Source organism: Aspergillus flavus, chromosome 2, assembly GCF_009017415.1.
Source record: "Aspergillus flavus chromosome 2, complete sequence".
NCBI lineage: Eukaryota > Fungi > Ascomycota > Eurotiomycetes > Eurotiales > Aspergillaceae > Aspergillus > Aspergillus flavus.
Genome location: NC_092409.1, coordinates 339117 through 356085, shown reverse-complemented (window position 1 = coordinate 356085; position 16969 = coordinate 339117). Strand labels below are relative to the sequence as shown.

The 16969-nt window shown below is 45.0% G+C and overlaps 4 protein-coding genes across 4 annotated transcripts; 2 read left to right on the top strand and 2 right to left on the bottom strand.

Moving 5' to 3' along the window:
- Positions 1–617: 617 nt before the first annotated feature.
- F9C07_2125189 (glucan endo-1,3-alpha-glucosidase agn1 precursor) lies at positions 618–3829 on the top strand. Its single transcript, XM_041289716.2, has 5 exons — positions 618–758; positions 819–1347; positions 1410–1635; positions 1688–3190; positions 3370–3829. Exons 1-4 carry the CDS (start codon positions 699–701, stop codon positions 2355–2357), a joined length of 1485 nt encoding a protein of 494 aa, XP_041141968.1. The 5' UTR covers positions 618–698; the 3' UTR covers positions 2358–3190; positions 3370–3829.
- Positions 3830–5425: 1596 nt separating this feature from the next.
- Positions 5426–9215, top strand: F9C07_2276744 (putative nitric oxide synthase). The gene is made up of 7 exons (XM_041289715.2): positions 5426–6039; positions 6094–6194; positions 6245–6321; positions 6377–6690; positions 6746–6920; positions 6984–7316; positions 7370–9215. Exons 1-7 carry the CDS (start codon positions 5627–5629, stop codon positions 9029–9031), a joined length of 3075 nt encoding a protein of 1024 aa, XP_041141967.1. The 5' UTR covers positions 5426–5626; the 3' UTR covers positions 9032–9215.
- A 163-nt stretch (positions 9216–9378) lies between these two features.
- Positions 9379–10818, bottom strand: F9C07_9507 (putative guanine deaminase; the record flags this gene model as incomplete). Its single annotated transcript, XM_041284730.1, has 1 exon — positions 9379–10818. The coding sequence occupies one exon, from the start codon at positions 10816–10818 to the stop codon at positions 9379–9381; it is 1440 nt and encodes a 479-aa protein (XP_041141966.1).
- Positions 10819–11626: 808 nt separating this feature from the next.
- On the bottom strand, positions 11627–14092 carry F9C07_2078177 (uncharacterized protein; the record flags this gene model as incomplete). Its single annotated transcript, XM_041284729.2, has 1 exon — positions 11627–14092. The coding sequence occupies one exon, from the start codon at positions 14090–14092 to the stop codon at positions 11627–11629; it is 2466 nt and encodes an 821-aa protein (XP_041141965.2).
- Positions 14093–16969: the final 2877 nt, after the last annotated feature.

The following is a 16969-nucleotide window of genomic DNA, read 5'->3' as shown; positions in this document are numbered from 1 at the left end:
CGGTATCTCTTTGATTTGAATGCCATTTAACGAGGTTGGATTGCGATGGAAGTTGAGTATCGCCAAGCGACGAGTCTCTATCGGTCTTTGCCAGATAGATTCTGATTGGCTAGAGCTATTGTGCCTCTCGGAGCTGCCCTTTCTGTCACTCACTACCAATACCATGTTCGAGGTGAGTGCTAGATATCTAACGTTTCACAGCCAGTGCTAACCGACCATAGGAGATCGAACCGTTGAATCTGTTTGTACCGGTGGAATCAGACTCGAAACTCTAGGGTACCATCTGGTTCAATAAGATGACACGATAGCAGACAAAACTAGCCTCTTCAGCAAAGCAAATGAGAGCCAAGAAATAGCTCTCAATGTTGGGCATAACTGACTATTATCTTTTTCTTCCTCGCGGGTAGTACTCTTCCGTGTAAGAGTGGATCAGATCTAAGGCCCCCGGTGATGTGAGTGTGTGTATGTCTCTCTAGAAATATCGCCATTTCACTATTATCTATTTAGTCGTTCTGTGCCTCTGCCTTCTTCTTTACATGCCTTGCACCCAGTTCATTACTTTTCATACAACTTCTTCTCATTGATGTCTTATCTTACGTAATAAGTCTTGGCTGTTACTGTGAAAAGTCGTGTTCCACCACTGCTGCCTGATTAACTCAAGAATAATATCATCATTCACTTTCGGCGTGCTTACTGCGATGCAGTCACCCACTTTCGATGTCAATTGCGAGGACAGACTCGTTTTCTGTCATTTCGTAGTATGTGAACGTACCTCATCCATTAAAAATACTGAGGAACCCGCCACTAATGTAACCTAGGTTGGCGTGGTCGGCAACCGCCAAAACGCCAGTGACTATGACGCTGACATGAAACGAGCCAAGGAATATGGCATTGATGCCTTTGCCTTGAACATCGGAACCGACTCCTACACCGACACCCAGCTGGGCTTCGCCTATGAGTCTGCTGCCAACAATGACATGAAGGTGTTTATCTCGTTCGACTTTAATTGGTGGCATTTCAGCCAGGCCAGAGAGGTCGGAGTCAAGGTCCGCCAATTTGCTGACCATCCTGCTCAACTCAATGTTGATGGTAAAGTGTTTGTATCATCATTTTGCGGGGATGGGGTCGATCCTAGTGCTATTCAGAACGCTGCTGGATGCGAGATCTTCTTCGCCCCAAACTTCCATCCCGGCCACGGAGACTTTAATCATGTCCAGGGAGCCCTGAACTGGATGGCGTGGGATAGTAATGGTTGTAATAAAGCTCCGAGCGCGGGACAGAAGGTCGCAGTAGCGGATGGAGACGAAGCCTATAGACAAGCACTTGATGGGAAGGCATATATTGCACGTCAGTATTCTTTAGTCTTCCACTTGGGCTGTTATGGAAGCGTATTCACTGACTTGCAATAGCCGTCTCCCCCTGGTTCTTCACACATTTCGGTACAGAGGTCCCCTATAGTAAGAACTGGGTGTTTCCGTCTGACCTTCTCTGGTACCGCCGATGGAGGGAAATCTTAGCTTTGGGGCCTCGCTTCGTTGAGATCATCACATGGAATGACTTTGGCGAGTCTCATTATGTCGGTCCTCTATCATCACCCCACACAGATGATGGTTCATCAAAGTGGGCTATAGACATGTAAGTAATACCACCAACAAGTGACGAGTCTGCACTAATACAGCAACAAAAGGCCGCACAACGGTTGGTTGGACATGGCTAAGCCCTTCATCGCGGCGTATAAAGCGGGCGTGCACGACCCAGATGACTTCATCCATGAAGAAAGGCTAGTTTACTGGTACCGCCCAACGCCCAAGTGGGTCGATTGCGACGCAACCGACACAACGATGCAGGAAAATGGCAACATCACAAGCCCGGACTTGTTCCGGGGAAGGCCACACGGCTCGGACACAATGGAGGACAGTGTGTTTCTTGTCACTCTGCTGAAGGAGCCCGCAGACGTGGAGGTATGGTCCGGGTCAAACACACGCAGGTTCCAAGCACCAGCAGGTGCGCACGAGTGGTCGGTACCTATGGGCCTGGGTGTACAGTCTTTCAGCGTTCGTCGTGACGGAAACATTGTCGAGACTCTCTCCGGGGTTAGTCAGCGAGACATCGTTGACAAATGTCCGTATGGTATTTACAATTTCAATGCCTATGTTGGTACACTGCCTGCGGAGGCGGAATTTGACCAGCTGCAGCCGGAGGGGATGGCTCTGTTGTCACAGGGTCTGCGGACGTCTTGTCCATCTAATCCGGTGGCTGGTGAAGGAGGTGTGGAACCCACAGCTACGCCCTCGCACACGCACACGCGGCCATCTTCGCCAGAGCCCGAGTCAACCAGTTGCTGCACTATCCTGTAACAACTTAGGAGCACGCTATTAAATTGATAGAGGGAAGTGCAATTCATTAGAAAGATTAAATTTGCCACCAATATAGTATTCCAACCCTTTAACAATTGTCGATTGCTGCAGCATATAAACTACATGCTATACATTCCAAAAAACTTTCATAATCACACTAAAGCTAGGCAAAATATTCAGGCCATTATAGTGGCCCAGAGTCCTTGTATTCATGTGTGTGGAACCAAATTGGGATATATCTGCATAAATTCGGCTTCTAAATAGTTATAGCTAAAGGTCCAATGAGATGTAGCAGGATGGGCTGGCTGACTACAGGTTTCACCAGTTAACATATCAGCTGAAGCACAAAAGTACCAAGCACAGCGGGGCCCTCTACATTGGCAGAAAAGAGGTTGTTAATTATACTCACTATATAGTTTGCCACAGCGCCAGCTTATCCAATATATTCACTTTGTCCATCGATCAATCTAGACTGTCTAGCCAAGCCCGAGGATATGGAAAGCCCTCCAGCCAAGTACGTGTACGGACTAAGGCGACAGCAGTTGACTATTGGACGATACGGCAAATATGTCTATGCGGGCTACGTATCTCATGGCCCTTCGGAACCAGGTGGATTTCAAATTGCGCATGCCGAGCATAGTACTTCACTTGCCGAGACGAAAAGTCTCCGTCTGCTCACTGAATTTCTGAAGTTCCGCTGGGATGCTCATAATTGATGCAGTCTTGTCGTATCAAATGATCCTTCTGGTCGACTTTCTGTTACTGGCTGTTCTCTCCAAGCAATCAGATGGGATTTTCGGGTTCTTTCAATGTTATTATGAATCATTATTCTCCCTTCGAAATTGTAACATCTTGACTTCAGTGAGACATAATAGCTGACGGCGGCGTAACGATAAGACGTACGAATCTTAGTATGATGCCTCGGCAGCAAATTTCAATGTATATGTTGCAGAATGAAGGTCATGGGGTTGTCATAAGCGTCATCAGCTTGCAAGGATCTCCTAATAACGTACCTGCTTCCGACGTTGAATTTCAACCATGAATACATCACATTAGGCAGAGGATTAACAGCTCCCCGCATAACCCACACTCATAATTACCCCGAAGTTCGCCGAACATACCGCCAGGTGTGGAGGAAGTGCCAGGGGCGTCATGGCCCGTTGCATATTTCTAGGGTCCACTAAGGATGTCGCAGAATAGGGGTCCTGGCCGGCGTGGGATGACATCCCTGCTCACTTCTATTGATCCGTCGGTGATCACCGGACGAACACTGTCCGTGTCTCCGCAAACTGAATGTGATCGGCATTCCGAAGGGTCCTGTGTCCGGTGGTCGAGCCTGGGCTTTCCTGAATTTAATCTATTTTCACCATCTGGGGTCCTTAAAAGAGGGGATATAACGGGCTAGACCCTTGTCCCCGGTACATGCCAAGAAAAGTAGTGCACACATCCCGCAAATTGGGAGGTGGGTTTAAAGGTAGGGCTTGTGGAGATGCATGGTTCCTTCGTCAGGGCTGGATAAATAGGTCTCCTTCCATCCGTTCCGCGGAGTCGTGCAACGCCAAGAAATAAACTTCCTCAGCTATGCATACCCGAGCTGGGTATGTTACCTTGTATCGCGACAAGCGGAGAGGATGCCAAGAACTGCCCTGCTAGTCAGGTAGGCTGTTAGTGGTATGCCCAGCGGAGAGGATACGTCGATTCTGATATGGCCTGAGGAGTTCTTGGCAGAGCCGAAGAATAGTCCGTTGTGAGAATAATGTAGAGTGAAACATTCCTAGCCACAGGAGTTGTTCGTGCAACATGGAGTCTAGACAGTTTGCAACTGCATTTTTCCATCCCCACCGTGGGCACCTCGCACGCCATCGGAACGGCCCGTTACCCCGAATTCAATGGAGTATCTATATGGAGCGTATGGCCGACCCTAACTAGTTTTAGCCATGTCGATCATGCACCTAGTGAGTATCCAGGAGCTTTAGAACACTGGAACTAGACAGCTTGGCGCTTGATGAAGGGTAGGTCCGTTACGACACGAGCCAGTGGAAGATGATCACCCGCCACTAACTAATGAGACCATTCTATCAAAACCCACCTTGATGCCAAGGTTTTACATTCATTCAACGCCAAGCGCTTGGGATATGCCAGCTAGTCAATGGCCAATGTCTATCCTTTAAAACAACCCAGATTAGTTTAATATACCTGCTCAAGTCAGGTGTTGATTTGAGGTGCCAAGCGGGATAGACTGGCATTCCAAGTCGTTTGTTTTTCTTGTTCTTCTAATTTTTTCTGTTCTTCGTCAGACATTACAGGACTTTCGTATCCCGTGGCCAAGATATGATGCCATCACAAGGTACCAATTCGCCAGTCATATCCCGAAATACTCATGTGCAGCTTTGGTTGATGCGAACGACTTTACCTTCCCTAGTTATGGGTAAGAGTACGGTGCCCTGGGCATGTGAGAGGGAATGGAAGCTTGGTCCAGCAAGGTCTTAGAACAGCGCCCTATGAGGCACGCAATTCAAGCGTTTCCGGTTTGTCTGGGGCCTGTTGACAGTTTCATATAATGTAGAAGCAAAGGCAATTTACAAAAGCTCGTGAGTACAAGTACCGTCCTAATCCTAGTGTCTCTGAAGAAAATGTAAGGCCCAGGGTATAATAAATCACGTGGCGGAGACGCGCAATACTGCAAGGTAAACCACATGGGTATACCACTTGAACTAGGATTAGACTATTAATATTAGTAAGAGAAACTCAACCACTCTGGTTCCCATGTACTAAAACGGAATGTCTCTGGAGCACTCATGCTCGCCAACGGCTGCCGTACATCGAACCGACAATTCTCCGTAGGCACCAGTGTATACTGTTCCACAGAGTGATGCAATGTGGTATGGACCTATGGAGGCCAGGTATGACCCTGACATGGAGAAATAGTATGTAGGTATGCCTCAAGAGGCAAAGGTGCTGACCGAAAGTATAGTAGGTGTATCACGCTACACATTGACCATTCAACGCCGTTGAACATGATTTCCATTACTCAATCGTTTCTATACTTCCTCCTGGGCAGTTTGGCATGCAATGTGCTGGATTAGATGGTCGATTCCCGATCGCAGTCTTGTGTTGCCCTTGGGTATAAATCCCCCTTCTAGCATCGCTCCGAAAAGATAATAAAATTCCAAGTTCAAGGAGATGAACAATTGTTTACATATGATCAGACTGTCTTCATTGTTCTTTTCCCAAAAACCACAATTGGAAAGATCTGGCTTTTTAGCATCATGCAGTCAACTCAAGTATGCGAGTTTCAGACAATCATCAAGAATAACCCAGTACTGGCCTCTACTGGTTGTACCCCACAATTCTGCCAGGCCGGAAGGTTGATTCACTCAGATGAGCCAAGAGTAGGTGAGACTCGTCCTCTTGAGGTGGTCAAGCAGGAAGCCTTAGGTTTCTTGTCTCAACTACGGCAGGAGGGAGTCTATACAGAAGATCAGTACACGGCGAGGCATCTTGATGTCCTCAAGGCTCTGAAAGAGTCCGAGGTTCTTGAACCAATGATGGTAGATGGAGTTAAGACGGTTGGAAAAACAGCGACCTGGACTCAGACTTCTGAGGAGCTTTTGCATGGGATCCGAATTGCGTGGAAAAACTCACGAAAGTGTATCATGAGGTCGCATTATAAGGAACTAGAGTACGTGATTCTTGAGTGCTACCTCGAAGCCGTCTTCTAAACTAACTTAAATAGCTTATGCGACCTTCGGCACATTACGACCAGTGTTGGGATGGTCAAGACTGTCATTGAAGAGGCTGTCAAGGCATTCAACAAGGGACAGATCAGACCGACAGGTGTGTTAACACTCTCCTTATCCACAGTTTCCATACTGATGTACCTGCAGTGTTTGCGTTCCCTCCTCGGTCGACTAGTGGCACAGGGCCGATGTTCTTGAGCAAACAGTTGCTCAATTTTGCTGGTGTAAGCATCTGCAGTGATTACTTTCATGAGGATTTGCAACTAACATATGATACAGTACCAGCAAGAGGATGGTTCTATTCTCGGGGACCCTAGTAACGTCGAGCTAACACAAGACATCATTGAGCTTGGGTGGGTTCCACCAGAGCCAAGGAGCCGGTGGGATCTTCTACCCATAGTTGCTATGGCAGAAAGCGACGCACCTGCATGGGCCGACGTTCCAGCTGAGCTCCGTGATCTGGTCGACATCCGCCACCCGAGGTTCGAAAATTTCCAGAAGCTTGGTCTGAAGTGGTATCAATTTCCTGCCCTTAGTAGGCTTGGGTTTGATATTGGTGGCGTCCAGTATACCGCAGCGCCGTTCATTGGCTGGTATGTCAAACATTTATGGATGTGATATGTGTGAATGTTTTAACGTGGGGCTTAGGTATATGGACGCAGAGATCGGTGTCCGTAATCTCGCCGACTCATTTCGATACAATACTCTACCTGACGTCGCGAAAGCCCTTGGGTTCGATATTGAAAATTACAAGAAAAATCCGGAATACGCAGAGATCGAGGCAATGGAGGACCTACCAGACTATGAACAGCTCGTGTGGATGGTACGTTCCCTTCCCAGTCCCAGTCCATTTGTCCCACATGAGTGCCATGCTAATAAAACGTAGTCACGGGCACAAGCGGAGCTGAACTATGCAGTTCGGTGGTCTTTCCTACAGAAAGGCGTTTCCTGCATCGGGACCCTGGCTGCTTCCTCTGATTGGACTCGGTTTGACGACGAACATGCATCGAAGTACGGATACCGCCTCAATTCTGACCCGTATTGGATAGCACCACCGCAGGGCTCCATTGTGCCAGTGTGGCACCGTGGCGGTGCTCCAAATTATCAGCCAAAGCCCCTGATAGCAAGGCATCGACTTGATCCCGTAAAGTCCTGGCGCCGCCGGCGCAGTGTTGTCAAGACTCCTGTAACCCGACTCGTGAAAGTCGGGGAAGACTGGGTAGGTTACTTCATCCACGTTCACTGCAGTCCTTACGTACTAAATATGTATAGGTGACCGAACACATCACACCAGTACAAAACTCCTTGTGTATCGAGAATGGCACCAAGAACCTTACCAATGGGGTACCAACTATCCCCAAAAAGAAGGTGCATATTTATTACAGCAGCACCGGTACAAGTGCCCTAAAGCTCACCGAAAAGCTACGAAGACGAGTTAAAGAGCTTCCAGGTGGTTTCCAAGTGGACTTCAACATTCTGAATCTGTTAGACCTGCGGAAGATAAAGCCCTCGGACCCACTTCTAATGGTAGTGTCGACGACTGGTGATGGGCGCTTCCCTGCAAATGGTGCTGAATTTGAAGCAGCTATGAAGGATAGAGTCATGGAGTACAATGGGGCACTTGCAGTCAAGTACTCGATATTCGGTGTTGGAGACAGCGCCTACCCTACATTCAATGCGGCTTCCGTCAAACTCCACGAGTTCATGGAAGCGGTGGGCGGAATTCCGATCGCGAAGGGGCTTACTAAAGGCAACACAGCAGTGGAAGCACTGCCCATGAAAGCTTTTAACCGTTGGTGGAGCTTCGTCAAGGATTCTTTAACTGGTGAAGGCGCCAATGAAGTCGCAACTGAATCAACAGAGGATGAATGTTTTGAACACCATAGGATGCTGGCCGGATTTAACACAGGCCGGCTACTGAGTAAATCCCCTTCTGAGACTGGAGAAGGAAGAATAGTCATGATAACCATGGACCTGGGTGACATGGACTACATTGAGATGAGTCACCTGAGACTCTTGCCCTACAATACGTCAGAGCAGGTTACCAGGACGCTTGCTGCTTTGGGAGTCAGCAGCGCCAGCCAATGTGTACCGTTTAGAGACACTACTATGCCGTCTCTGAGCTACGGCGAGTTTTTCCAACATTATATTGACCTCGAAGGAAGGTTCAAAGACCTTGCATGGCTGCCCGAAGCCTTTCCAGCTGGGGACAGATGGGACACGAATGGAACAGTCCTTGAAGTCTTAGAGCGCCTTCCAGGCCTACAGCAAATTACAGATGATCTTCGCATGAAGGTCTGTCTTGATATGCCGCTGCTTCGTCCACGCTCATTTTCCGTTGCCTCCTCTGCTAAGTATGTCGGGAAAGGCCTGGTAGAAATCATGGTGAGGCTCCACAAGGGAGGGCGCTTCAGCGACAAATTCCTGTCAGCAATCGCGCCGGGCGATTCTATCAAATACGCTCCTGTCACTATTGTCCCGGGACAAGACCTTATTTCTTCCCAGAAACACCTCATCGCAATCTGCACTGGGACCGGATTTGCTCCGGTTCGGAGTTTACTACAGCAAAAGATACAGGTTCTTATGGAGGCAGAATCCCAAGGCATGGATTTCGTGTTTCAATCACCCCCTATTAGCATTTTCGTCGGCTTCAAGGCTCATGATGAAGCATTGTTTGAGGAGACACTTGCTGTTGCCGAGCGGTATGGTTTGATTGATATGCTCTTCCGGGTACCCAGCAACAAGCAGAAGAGAAGGGTTCAACATTACGTTGAGGACAACAAAGAGAGCGTCCTGGCTAAGATTACGGATGGATCGATCTATGTTTGCGGGGCAAAAGCAATGGTTAATGATATGGCAGCGAAGTTGAGTGACATGATCGGTGGAGATGTGAGGCAGAGTCTCGGTCGTCGTTACGTGGAAGAGATCTTTTAACAACGTAATATTCCACATGAAAAATTATGAAACATCTTGCTATTAGACTATCAGGCGTCATGCCTCTCAGTCAAATGGCTCTTTGTTTGCTCTCATTTTGTTTTTATTTATTATTTATTTATTTTTATTTTTATTTATTCTATTTTTTTCCCCAATCTTTGTAAAATATGTGAAGATGTTGTGGGCAAGTCAAAATATATAATGGTGTTGTATCCTTTGCCGAAAAGCGCAAGCCTACGATGGAAAATTGCTTTGTAACCCCTGTATGAAAAATGGAGACAGACTGCTATCATAGAACCCATCATTCATTTAACATTCATGTCTTAACGCCTCTGCTATTGTGGCGTTTACGCTTTCATGGCCTTCTCGAATATGGAGCGGAATTCTGATTCCGGCTTTTCCATATCGACTTTAGCCGCTTGGTTCCTCAGCCGTTGTGATCTGTTTACAATTTCACCACGCAAAGACGGCCAATCGACACCCACAAGCTGACCGTCTTGTTTCACAATTTTTCCATCGACAATAACAGTGTCGATAGTCTTCGGTGACGCATGGAAGACCACACTCCCGATAGGGTCCGCAACAGGCACCGTGTCAATGTCGTCACAACGAAAAATCACCAGGTCCGCCTTTTTACCGGGAACGATAGATCCGATCAACGATTCCATCTGCATAACCTCAGCTCCTCCAAGGGTTGCCATGCGTAGCACGTCTGCTGTCTTTCTCCCGACCTCTCTGTGTACTGTATTCGAATATTCACGAGCTCTTTGAGTCTGAAGCGCCAGCCTCATCTGTGCCAAGAAATCATTACCTTGATTCGAGGTAATGTCAAGTCCAAGGCACGTCCGACATCCCAGGTCATTCGCTTTCCATACGATAGGATACCCCATGCCCATCTGTAGCTCCGTGTCAGGCGTTCCCACAATACCAGCCCCAGAACTGCGCACCGCAGCCAGCTCGCTATCGGTCATCCAACCTCCATGACTAAACACGATGTCTGGCCCCATCAGGTTTGCATCAGCAAACTGCTCGACAATTTCGGCCTTTGGTTCCCCATGCGATATCACCGAAGTGTGCACAGTGCTTAGCCTAGCTCCCAGCTTCCTTGCAATCTCCAGTCCCTCGACATTCTGTTCTCGAGTTTGCATCGGTGCTTCGTCCAATGCAATTCCAAATGTGAGAAGTGAAACACTCGGATCATTATTTGAGAAATGTTCCTCCCGCACACGGACTGCATCTTTAATCCGAGCGGCTTTGTCAAACGTGTCGGTTGCCATACTGGCGATATCACCAGGTACTTTAGGGTTCTGGTAGAAGCCATAGCAAAATGTGCCTCGGATAGCAGCATCCTTGAGGCCCTTTACTGCCGCGTCAGCATGTTCGGGCGAGTTCATTATGTGAGAGTGGTCCAGGACAGTTGTGACGCCATTGTTTAGCAGACTCAACGCAGCGGCATAATTGGCGAAGTAAACATCTTCTGGATCATACAGGCTTCCGTAGACGGTCCGCAGGTGGCAGCAATAACCAAAAAGAGACCAGTCCACCGTGATTCCTCGCAGGAGATGCTGCCACATGTGATGGTGGCCATCGACGAAGCCTGGAGTTATGATGCAATTTTCCGCGTTGATGGTGACTACTTCCTCTTCCACCGGAGGAGAGATATCATTGCCAACGGCTTTAATCCGGTCATTTTTGATGAGAATATCGCAGTTTTCTCGGACTTCCTCGCCGGTTGCCTTCGCAGAGATCACCGTTGCCCCTTTGATAAGGATATATGACTCCGACATATTGGACTATAGTAATCAATTGCTGAACGACTAGGGATTAGGAGATATCAGTAAAACAAAAACAATCGTTGGAGATATCTCTCAAGAATGCAAATCGAGGCTGTCCCAACAGTAAATATAAGGTCGTGGAAGAGTTAGGCCACCTTGTTTAGGTCATACCCCTCTTCTGGATTTGGGCTTTTACGAACAGTCAACCAACCAGATGGAGTGAGTTCGAACTATACTCGGACAGGCAAGATTAGAAACACGAGGGACACGCATGAATGCTGGTTTATTGGGTGATGCATGCAGATTTCAGGCCTCCCATCAGGCATCCATCGCCAACGTCATCCTACTGCATGTAGGGTCACGTGCGCTCTAGGTCATGGACCCTTAATTGTCGTCGTCCTTTGAGAAATTACATACCACGTAGAATTTAGATTGAGTATTTAGGGCTTTGGAACTACTTTATATTAGGTATCAGGTATCAACACACTGATATCTGTGTCCCTGGCAAACGCCGCTACGACCGTCTGCCAGTACTCACGTTTGGTGAATAGGATTCTTCAATGTCAGGCTAGAAAGACCTTTTATTCGCACACTCATGATTGTATGCATAAAAAGCTCCGATCCTCTTCTTTTTCCGTTGCTCAATACAAGGACGGGTGGATATGAGCTCTTTTCACGGGACGGAGCAGGCGGGGGTATGGCCGATGGCCAAGATATAAGAAGCTAGCAACCGAAAAGTTTGGAAGACCTCGAAAGCTGTAATTGCTTCCAAGGTTATGGGATACACATTGACTGTATTGGGTTGCCATAGAAGGGTGATTCAGTGAGTAATCTCCCTCCCATTAAAGCCAAATACCACTTGCCTCAATACGGCACCCGGAGCAACCCAGGTGAAAACAACCCTACCCCCGGGCGCAGTCGCCATGGCCATCTTGGAAGGACGATCACGAACCGAGGATATACCCCAAAAGACGTTAAACTGATACCAGTGGCGGAGATTTAATGATGTGTGAGAGCGAAAAGGACTCGCTGCTTGCAGAAGACAGTCTCGGTCGAACCACAACAATACCAGGTTGTCTTCTTCTGAATTACTAACTGGTACAATCTTCAGTGGGGTCGACATATCGGCACAATTAGGCCCTGTAACTGGAAAGACGGTCCAAGCGTCTTGTGGCGAAGGACTCGTGGCTCTCTTAAATGCACCATGGACAGCATAGTCGGGAGTGACCCAAAAGACCCACAACATGGCCACGCGTTGATAATATGTGATCGTAGTGGCAATTTTGACACACGGCCAAATCTTCTGTCCTGTAAAGGATGAATCCTTCATGATGACTGGCTGGTAGTCTGGTGATGTTGCCATTCTGATAAAGTGTTCCGAATCTTTCCAAAATAAAAATGTCTTCCTTGGTGTTACCAAAGTACCAGTTGTGAGTGCTTGGAACACAGGGCCATAACGCGATACTCCAGAACCCGTCACATCGACTTCCCCTGGCTCGGTGATGCTTCTCAGACTTTGGGCCCATCCTCTATCCGCATCCCATCTGGCCATTTTGATGTCCCCTGCCGGAGCTACCCAGTACAATTCCATCGCGTCCCTGTGAGCGATGGCGGTTAGACTGCCACCTGCCAGTGTGGAAGCCGTCTCTGGAAGAGAAAATGGATAATCTGATGGTCGTATCCAACGGTCGTCGAGACCAGAAACCCCGATCCGTCGTCTTCCTTGTATGCTGCCATTTTTTGCAATGTAGAAGAACTCAGAATGCTGGCTCCCTGGCCGGCTGCATGCAGCAAGTGCACCACCGAAGGCATTAATTGGCTCATCATTGGGAATAGCCACCGATATGGATTTCATTGACACGGGCTCCGACCAGACTTTCTTAATTGCGTTCCTCGATGTCATAGCAAGGAAACAGGGGTTGCTGGGCGTGTCATCGGGAAGAGGCACCAGGCCACTATGAAATAGAATTGCCCAGTCTCTGGCTAGCCATAGTTTTTTTCCGGGTTCACGCCTGGTTGGGACCGGAACTGACAGATAGTACCGCCGACCTATAATGTAAGGTGGCTTCCCCGTGGCAACACGGAAGCATATACGTAGTATCCCGCTGTCGATGTAGCTGGTCAACCTATCGGCAGTATAGCTCACTTGACCTTTGGTTGCATTGAAACGAGGAACTTTGTCCAGGTTTTCCAGTACTCTTTCAGCACCGCCTTCGCGTACGGGATGCAGTATCAATCCCTTCGATGATGAGATGTTTGGGCAATGAATGTCTGACCATGAGAGGGTTATACCACCATCAAAGTGAGCCGTTGACTTGAGGCACGGCGGATCCAGTGAATCATTGATTTGTGGTAAGAACCATGGCCGGCTAGGCTGGCTTATTCGATAGTTGGTTTTACTGGGGTCGACGAGAGTAACCTGAAGAGCAGAAGGTACACTCGAAGGCTTGGAACTCTGTGATATATGGGAAGTTGGAGTCGCTGCCTCAACAGACCAAATCACTTGGATAGCATATCCCCAGTTGATGGAAATTGGAAGGGGTTCGCTCTCTAGCACATAATTTGTCCTAGTAAGACTGCCAATGATAACACTGTATTCCTTGTCCTGAGAGAGTGAGGCCCCTTCAATATTAACGTATAGAACCGCTTGACAATTTTCCATATCGAAATAGCTACCATTGTCAATGGTTAGCATATAGCCTTGATCGACATTGACATGGAATTGTTGAGGGAGTAGAAAGGGCTCCTCTTGTTCCGACATAAGTTGAGGGGAAATGAGAAACTGGAGCTCCTTATGGCTATCGTGAGTAATGAGTGGTGGTGAGATCAGCTTAACACATTGTCGGCCATCGGGCTGACCAGCGTCTTCGCCATGGTATGGTGCGATGGTCCCATTGCGATCTATAGGGGCAACAAAGTAATGAATTGGCTTACACTGTTCCCATACATCCTCCCATTCGACAAAGACATCCTCGCCTATTTTGAGTGCTGTCACAGGGGTCATACTGGGGCAACGGGAAACACGTAACTCTCTTGTGGATAGAACCCAGGATGACGGTTTGCGGTCGGGTGCACTGGCGCTCGACAGGTGACGGACGAGAACGCTGATAGACTGGAGCCTCTCTAGCTGGGTTATATGGTGTGTCATACCCCAGAACGCTCTGTATACTTTCCCAGATGTTACCCGCTTCTTCTTCGAACAAATATTCTGGTCTGGGTCCTGGGTACCGGAGGGAACTAATGCAAGCTGGTAGACCCCATCCAGTTCCGTCGTAAACTCGACCATGATTCCAGGCTCCACGGTATAGAATGGATAAATATGTATAGTGTCTTTGGGTGCTGGAAGCGAACGGTTGTACAAGATTGCCTGGGCTGGAACATTGCAATCCAAGCTCCATGGGGGCGTTGACTCCAAATCATATTTAGCAAGGCTAAGTTCACCTTCGAGCTTATTCATAATACTTTCAACGCTCTCGCTGATGGAGTCTGCCTCGCTATAACCCATTTTGCTGTGGGGCGGAATCTTCTCCTATGGCCATGTTGGTTGCGGGAGATCAAATCGTTTAAATCTCCCGATTTCCCTCATCCCTACCCCTGATCCCCCGCTCGAAGAGATGAGGTGAAACCGACTATAATACCATGTCTTCATTATTATCCTAGGGAAACGCGTCAACGCGCTAATATTCCTAGTAGCTGGTATGTTAGCTGGTATGTTAATATATCTCCTACAAGTTGGTATGTAGGGGCTTGATCCCCGAGAATACTACCACGTGATCCAGCGCCGCAGGATATTGGTTAGGTCTATATAGACTAGTAGGTCAACAAGCCAGCTTCCTAGGTTTATGGCCAGTGCTTGCTCAATTTGACGAGGAAATACATTTTGGCATTCCAGAAAGAATTGGAACGCTTGGGTGATGCAAGAAAAGGTGGAAGAGGCTGCGGAAAATAGGTACCCACAACGTTGCCATAAATTTATCCTGGATAGGAGCTGTCAGGACTCTGTTTCCGCTCTGTGAGCAATTGCATCCATGCTGAATAACTATTCCATTGAGGTGCACCCTCCACGACTGTTGGGTAATATATTAAGGAGAGGTCTGGACGTGCCTTGAATTAGTAAGAGCTCGGAGAGAACGGCGCAGGTGGTTAGTGTGTATGAGTTCAAAACAACTACTCTTTCGTGAAACTAGTTTTTGAAATTCTGCCGCTCCACCACACTAGAAATAGCTAAAAATTTATTTAGTTTTTTATAAGTACAAGGGCTATTTTCTAATACTAGTATTAATCTAGTAGAAAATAGTGCTGAGTTACACACAATCTTTAGTTTTTATAGATATTATTAATATAATTAATAATATAATAAAATCTCTTTAAAAATATATATTAGATTATAATCGTAAAACTATTAATTTACTTAACTATCTTAAGATCTATAGCTTTAGTACTTTAAAATAAATTATTAAATTTATTTAGACTAGCTAGATATTAATTAATACTCTATTCTATTATTTTATAAAAAACGCGTAGAAGATCTAGCTAAATAAAATATAATATATAATTAATAATATTTAAAAAAATATTAATAAATTTATAGTTTATATAGAGAATTTTATTTATATATATATATAAATAATAGTTAAAGTATTTTTATTATATTATTATTAATTAATACACGGCTCTAATAGCACTATATTAATATATTCTATAGATCTTAACTATAAATGTACTATTATAGTTAAAATAGATAATTTTACTATAGTCTAAAATCTTTATTAATTTATTAATAAAAATCTAGTTAAATATATTAAAAAATACCGCTAGAATACTATTTATAAAATTATTTATTTTATATTAATATTTATCTAGTTTATTATAGTAAAAATTCTATAATTAAATAATCTAAAATTTTTTTTTTATAGTACTAAAGAAATAGAGATTATATATATTTATTAAAATAATTAGATTTATAGCTTTAGTAAAATAGCGTAGATTATTTTATTTATATAAAAAATAGTTATCTTTAATATATTTTATAAAGTTCTTAGACTATTAATTAATAAGATTAATTAAAAATAAATTATCTAGAAACTCGTGGCTAATTATTACTATATATAGAATAAATTCTATAAGATTATATATATTAATTAATTTATCTATTTTTTACTAAATAAAAAAATATTCTTAATTATTATTAAATTTACTACGCTATACTATATAAATAAGACTATTGTTACAGACCCTTGTCTAGCATACCTTATCGAAGGCGGATATACAAGGCAGAATAACGATAGGATAACGATGGCTGACTTCTGAATAGAAGGTATCCGACGAATCGTTTATCTAGTAGTTATTTGGAAAGGACTACGGACGCCGATACCAGCTACTATAATAAAAGTTATGTGTATCGTAGCAGTGATATGACTAAATATATTAGTGATATAACAAGCTTATAGTATTGATAAGATATATCGTATTATTAATACGAGGAGTTGTAGTAATAACACGATGGGTAAGGATATATAAGGACACTTATTTATATACTTAGTTTAGTTCTTTATAATTAATATATATTATTACTATAGAGTTATCTTTAGTAGTAAAGACTAGTCTTAACTTATTTATACTCTTCTAACTATTAGATATATATACTTAATAGGCCTGGCTCTTTAGACTTAAGTCTAGTAACGACGGCAGTCTTGTGTCGACTGTATCCCTGTAATGATGGCAGTCTTATATTGACTGCATCCCTGTGACGACGGCAGTCTAGTATCAATGGCAGTCTAGTGTTAACGGAAGTCTCATAGCGACCCCCGTCTTCCCCAGACTGCAATCTAATAACAACGGAGATCAAAGAACGACTTCAGGTTAGTAACCCTTGAAACGTGGTCCGCTAACTGGTCTTAGACTTGACGACGAAGCCCCGGGCGTAACAACTATTAATATAGATATTATTTAGAATTTTTAAATTTTTAAGAATATTTTATATAACCGCGCGTTTTATATTATATAATATAATAATTATTAATAATATAATTATATAGAAAATATCTATTTTTATAATATTATTTATAGTACGTGTATAGATAAGTATAAAATTAGAATTTATTTAAATTATAATATTTCTAGACTAATATTAAAATATATTAATTATAATAATAATTATATA

Excerpts from the sequence above, each read along its gene's own strand:
- F9C07_2125189 (XM_041289716.2), top strand. The coding sequence starts at position 699 with ATGCAGTCACCCACTTTCGATGTCAATTGCGAGGACAGACTCGTTTTC. Across the intron at positions 1,348-1,409 it reads TGGGAAGGCATATATTGCAC|CCGTCTCCCCCTGGTTCTTC; the intron begins GTCAGTATTCTT and ends GACTTGCAATAG. Across the intron at positions 1,636-1,687 it reads TCAAAGTGGGCTATAGACAT|GCCGCACAACGGTTGGTTGG; the intron begins GTAAGTAATACC and ends CAGCAACAAAAG.
- F9C07_2276744 (XM_041289715.2), top strand. The coding sequence starts at position 5,627 with ATGCAGTCAACTCAAGTATGCGAGTTTCAGACAATCATCAAGAATAAC. Across the intron at positions 6,691-6,745 it reads GCAGCGCCGTTCATTGGCTG|GTATATGGACGCAGAGATCG; the intron begins GTATGTCAAACA and ends CGTGGGGCTTAG. Across the intron at positions 6,921-6,983 it reads ATGAACAGCTCGTGTGGATG|TCACGGGCACAAGCGGAGCT; the intron begins GTACGTTCCCTT and ends AATAAAACGTAG.